Consider the following 6004-nt stretch of genomic DNA (forward strand, 5'->3'; position numbering starts at 1 on the left):
AAAATTATTTTCATATTTCATGGCACCTGTACTTGACCTGATTAGAGACATATCTTTGCCAAGGGATACTTGGCTAAAACAGCAGCACATTTTACAGCAGCAACTGAGTGAATATCAATACAAGCATTTCCCTGGCGATAAAACACCGTCTCACAAAGTGTTCAGGGAGGAAGAGAGGGACTCATTGATAGTGAAAGAAAACATTAGAAAGTTGGCAGTGGAACAGTCGTAAAACAGACCATTTAATAAAGGGATCGTAATATCCCATTTGAACTACGCTCCCATAAATTAATATTCACTCTTTAAATCTTTAGAGTGCAGGTAATTTATAGCGTAACCAGTTCATATATTGTTATTATTTATTTAGATGAAGATGGAAGAACACATAGCACTAGTCAGTAGAAATGAGACTTCAGACTACACTGTCCTCCACATTTGACGGTAATGAGAATACTTAATAGGAAAGAACATTCTTCAGGAATTTGCTCTCACAGCAAATTTGAAGATATGGTAACAAAAAGCAATGCATCTTTATTTGTATCATATCATGTAAATCAAACATGGACCATATGTAACCGAAACGGACAGTGGCTTGACATTAAACTGTAACCATGACCAAAACCTTACCCTAACCTTAACCAAAGTAACTTCCCCCTATGACGAATTAATATGTTACAATTAGACATGGGCAAATGTATGGCTGCGTAACGAATAAAAGTACCTTAACTTTTGGGGGTTATTACAGAAAGAGTTACTCATTTCATAGGATATCATATGTTCTGTGAATACAGTTGGCTTACATGTACAGTGCAAAGGTATTTCACTGGACAAAGATGAGGAACCAGCCCTGGAAATAAATATGGAAAGAAAAATAAGAGCCTCGGTGCTCACAAAACACACTAAACTGTATCCTACATATGCACACACTGGGATAAGGAACTCGCATCCCACAAACTTCCATAATCAAATACTTATGCAGCATATGTGGCCTTGCCAAATGTGGACTGATGCAATTAGTTAGGCTACACAATTTTTCAATCCTTCAAAAAATTGACACGAATGGTCCTAAAATCAGTCAAAATACTCAGAAAAAAAATCCCCAAAAGCAAATGAAGCGCTTCTAAATCAAAAACTTGATTTTACAAAGCAGGTGGTCTTCCTGATTGGATGGTGAACATTATTTCTGAGAACTGAGGAATAAAAAGACCAGTGTACAGAATCAAATACGCAATCTAACATTCCCTGAATGGCTTCAGTTTTTAGGTGCACAGACTCACAAGACTGTGACTACCATAGTGGTCACAGTCTGTCCATTTAAACAGAGATCTAAAACTGCAAAACTGGTGTTGCCTGATTCCGAGCGCTGCTAAGATCATTCACGTCATCACATATGAATGCAAATGGGTTCTGTGGGACCACAAGAGGCTCAGGTTTCCCACTGTGTTTTATCCAGGAAAGGTCTGCAGCAATAAAATAAAGATCTCACAGGTATCTGCATTTTGCAATATGTCCTATCACTACTGACATTCAAAATAAAATAAATAAATGGCTTTATGTCTACAGGCACTACAGGCTTATCATTAGCCTTCATCAATTATCAACAGTATTAGTATTACAAATTAAACTGAACTTGTCAAAATCACACAGCACCACGGGGAACGTTTTCTAAAACTATCAAAACAAGAGTCATCAACCAGATTCCTATTTATTTCTTCATTGGCTCACTGATGCTCCAACTTCAAAATTAAAGCAACTAAAACTGCTTAGAGTTTCATAAAAGTACATAACAAAATCAGCCAATGAATTGCAGTCACTACCTGACACTGGCATCACATATCCTTTTCATTTGATGATCATATCATTTTTATGTTCAGGCTCTAATCTGTGAACATGGAGGAGTGCTATCTGACACACATTACAGCTGCATAGCAGTAATACATGGGAGCATACACAGGACCCTGCACGTTTAGCCAGAAGTTCAACATAGCTACTATTCTTGGTTTTAAAGTGTTATGGGTTGGGTTTTATTACTTCTGTCAAAACATCAGAAGCTGTTGAGCCAGGCCAAGTTCATAACTGGCAGTCCATCTAATAAGGGGCATTTAACACAAAGATCAATAGGATATCTGGCAATTAGTATAAAGGCCAGAGAGAGAGAGAGAGAGAGAGAGAGAGAGAGAGAGAGAGAGAGAGAGAGAGAGAGAGAGAGAGAGAGATGAATAACTGTCAGCACCTGTGTGCATTTGTTTAGTGTGGTGGGTAAAGAGGAGTCACATTTTGCACAAAATCAGCAAAAATACAATAAATCAGGTGGTAAAAAAACCCACGTGGCGCTACCTTTCATTTTATTGGCTTGATAATGCAAACGGTCGGCATAATTGAAATAGGTTTAAAAAAAAAAAAATCAATAACGTGTGTAGCCTACGTTGCAGTCAGAATCAGTGTGTATTCAACACCTTCCTTCCGTTTTCTCCGAATGTGTGCAAAGCTGCTACATGTTTCCATTTTAATTATATTCCTTGAGGTTTCTGTGAGACGTTATTGGGCGGCTGTACAGAGCGAGAGAGCAGAGCCTGTTTGTGTGTGTGTGTGTGTGTGTGTGTGTGTGTGTGTGTGTGTGTGTGTGTGTGTGTGTGTGTGTGTGTGTGTGTGTGTGTGTGTGTGTGTGTGTGTGTGTGTGTGTGTGTGTGTGTGTGTGTGTGTTCGTCTCACCTGTGCACTAAAAAATACCTGGCAAAAAAAATCAACTCACACAACTTGAAGTTTGAATTGATCCAAACCCAATTTTAACTCAGTCCGAGCAAATTAACTACCGGGTGCAAAAACGCAAGTTCATTGTCACTTTGGTGCAGTAGCCTATTCTCTGCTAGATTGTCTGTATCGATTTATAGGCTAGTTGTTACGATGACACGAGGTCTCATTATCAAAGCCGCTATCTTGAATAAAACGAGATGTGTTGGGGATCATATGTGTCGGAGGATTTCTTCTTTATTTAAAACTAAAATCTAGGGAAATATTTAGCCTAAAATGTTAAATTCATAATAATCATTCATAGGCTACTACTGTAGGCTATATCAGAGAGAACGTTGCAGATCCGATTAGATATAAACCAAAACAATACGACAGGTAGCCTTAAATTAAACTCGGAATAAGAAATGCAATCTTAAAACCATATTAACCTGTGGGTAACAAAGCTAAGGCTAATATTTATTTTCTTTTTCTTTTTTTAAACCCCACCTGTAAGGGCGATATCACGTTATAATCCAAACACACTAACACTCACATAATTGTGACCCCAACGCATTAAACGAAGCAGAACGACTGCATACTAATCAAGAAAACACACACATATATTCATATTCTACATGTGGGACTGCGGAGTCACAAGTTTCTGCAGAGTCGTGGCCTTTGACGTGTAGTCTATGTGTGTTATCTGCCGAGAGAGAGAAAATATACACGAGGGTTAAAAATAAATGATAAAGCAGCTGCTGAATATTACTTTGGGCCTACAGGAAAGTAGTATTCTGCTTAAGCGGCAGGGAAGGAAAAGGAAAAAAGGAGGGTGTAATATACTCCCACGCGTCGCATTCAAAAGTTGTGGGCCTGCATGTTTTGAATGTTAAGAACATCACGATATTTGTCCATGTGTGCTCTGTTTCTCTTGTCTACCGCTGCAACACTATGATCGGAGGCCTCTGGGCTGCGGAGGGTTCCAGTGGTCCGATGTGAGAGTGCTACAAAGCCAGGTATTTGTGTTCATTAGCACCCGGATCAACAGACCATCAAGGCTGTTTGGAGATCAAGACCAAGTGCAATTACTGGCAAGAAGCAGGCTCCTCGACATGTTTAAGTATTTTCACACAAAGTAGCCCAATTAGCGTTTTGCTTTTCATTCCTTTATTATTTTATTTTTTTTGTCTTTTAATTTATATGGTAACTTGTCCCCTGTGCACCAATCAGAAGAGTAATAAGGAAATAATAACAAAATCACGACTGCAAAACCTGTGTTGGTTATTCTTTTTATTCGTATAATTGAGCCTTTATCTGAATGCATTGGAGCTGAACCCCTTCCTAAACATTTAATAATAATCCTAGCACATGTAATAGTTACTAGCATTTCTAAAAAAGTAGGAATAAACACGTTTCTGGTTTGTTTCAAAAGCTGTGCACTAAAATGTATTTCAATTAAGGTCTGAAATGTAAAATTGTAATTATTTAAAGCCTGCATTATGTCTGCTATAAAGATCGAGGTCCATGTTAAATTAAGAGGGCCAGTGGCTTTGGCAAAGTTACACAGTTGTTAAATGCCTGTAAACATGCAACCAAGCATAACATAAAAAACAGTAACAAGTATATTTTAAAATAATTTTTTTTTTTTAAATAAAATTATTCTAAAAAAAAAAATACACGGACAAATTTTAGCTCTGAATTTTAACAAAACTACCAGCCGAAACTGGATAAAATATAACAAACATATTAAGACAAAAGCAAATGCCAACAGGCCTAGATAAAGCGTTAATTTGTTATGCAATCGTCTTTCAAATGAACTGTGGATAAAAGGCTGATTGACCCACATAATTAGAAAACAACGTGCAGTCATGCAGGAATAAACAAAACAAAAAAGACGGTGTAAATAAACGCGATTCATAAATCAACCCACCAACAATAAATGTCAAACAATTGTCCATTTCCAACAACAAAGTAGGCTACTCATGTTCACAAAACTGAATACATGAATTTTCCGTGTGACGCGAGCAGCAGTCCACTAAGTAGTGGTATGGGCGCTTTCTTACACCAGACGCATTATTGATTGGCATTCCCTGGAGGAGGAACCAGTCTGCTGCAGTCCGAGGGCCCCGCGACAAAACAAAGTTGCCGTAGAGCGATATATTCTGTGGTTCAGGCTGCATCGACAAAAAAAAAATCAGCATTAAAATATTGCTTTTTCTGTCTAAATTCACATGTGGTCGTCTCCGTCTGTAGGAGAGTGAAAGAGTGCGCTCGGCTCGCTGTGAGCTCTGCAGCAGCGAGCAGCGAGCAGCGGTGCCACAGCGCCCACTATTTCAAAAGCCGGGAATATTATTTCACAAGACTTGGAACGGCTCTCTAAAAAAAAGTTACTATCCGTTTCGACAACTTTCTTGGTAACTTTCGGGAAACGTATCTGCGCCTCCGCTGAACCTCCCGACACCCGAACAGAGCAAATTACAAGATCGAGCTCAGATTTGGACGGCGATGTTTATCTCTGCCTTTAGAGGAGTTTAAATCAACTGAAAAGCACCAGCGGCGTTTCTCATCACACATGAAACTTTTTGACACTGAGAACCAACGAAGCCAAGACCGCAGCACGCAGAGAAACGAGGCTGAGCAGCCGGAGCGGGACACATTTTCTACCAGAAAAGTTAACTCTGGACAAAGAGTCGCCCCCTCCTCTCTTAAGCATATGACAAATGACAAGGACATGGACATCTACACAGCCACGAGTTTGGAGCCGGCGGCTGAAAGCGATAAGAAGCAGAAAAAAGAAGACTTACTTTTGGCCAGTTTTCTAGCCCTCGCCTTGGATCTCATCTTGTCGGCTTGTAGATTCCTCTCGTCGTCCTCCGTGAGCCCAGAAGCAGCAACAACACTATCTTCATCTCACCAGCATTGTCAGTTTGGACACCTTCGCACATGCGCACAGGCCATTCAATCTGACACCCTCGCCGGGGCCAAAAAACTTTCCAATGTATTCATCATCATCACTTTTTTGTCCTATCGTCTCCCCTTTAGATCACTTATCTCTTCCCCTCCTCCTCTTCCTCCTCCTCCTGCTCTCTCCTCACCATCTCACCTACCCTCCCTCCCCCATTGCCATCCCCTTACCCTCGCCCCCCTCCTCACCCCCCCCACCCATCCCATTCATGCCAGCACCTCATTGGATTTTTACCTCTTTAACAGCGACAACTTGGTTTTCTCCAACCGGCGGTGGACACAGTGAGGTATGGTGAGGTCAAGGTCGTAT

At 40.2% G+C, this 6004-nt stretch overlaps 1 protein-coding gene across 8 annotated transcripts in view; it reads right to left on the bottom strand.

Moving 5' to 3' along the window:
• Nucleotides 1–5795, bottom strand: part of prdm16 (PR domain containing 16) — a 181207-nt gene extending 175412 nt beyond the window's left edge. For 5 of the 8 annotated variants that reach the window (XM_078254677.1, XM_078254685.1, XM_078254679.1 and 2 more), the window contains exon 1: nucleotides 5535–5795. In XM_078254677.1, the coding sequence (XP_078110803.1) occupies nucleotides 5535–5571 (37 nt within the window). In that variant the 5' untranslated portion in view covers nucleotides 5572–5795. The remainder of the gene's footprint in view (nucleotides 1–5534) is intronic. The other 3 variants (XM_078254681.1, XM_078254680.1, XM_078254682.1) reach the window with 2 other exon arrangements.
• Between the last annotated feature and the right edge of the window lie 209 nt (nucleotides 5796–6004).

This window comes from Sander vitreus, chromosome 7 (genome assembly GCF_031162955.1).
Source record: "Sander vitreus isolate 19-12246 chromosome 7, sanVit1, whole genome shotgun sequence".
NCBI lineage: Eukaryota > Metazoa > Chordata > Actinopteri > Perciformes > Percidae > Sander > Sander vitreus.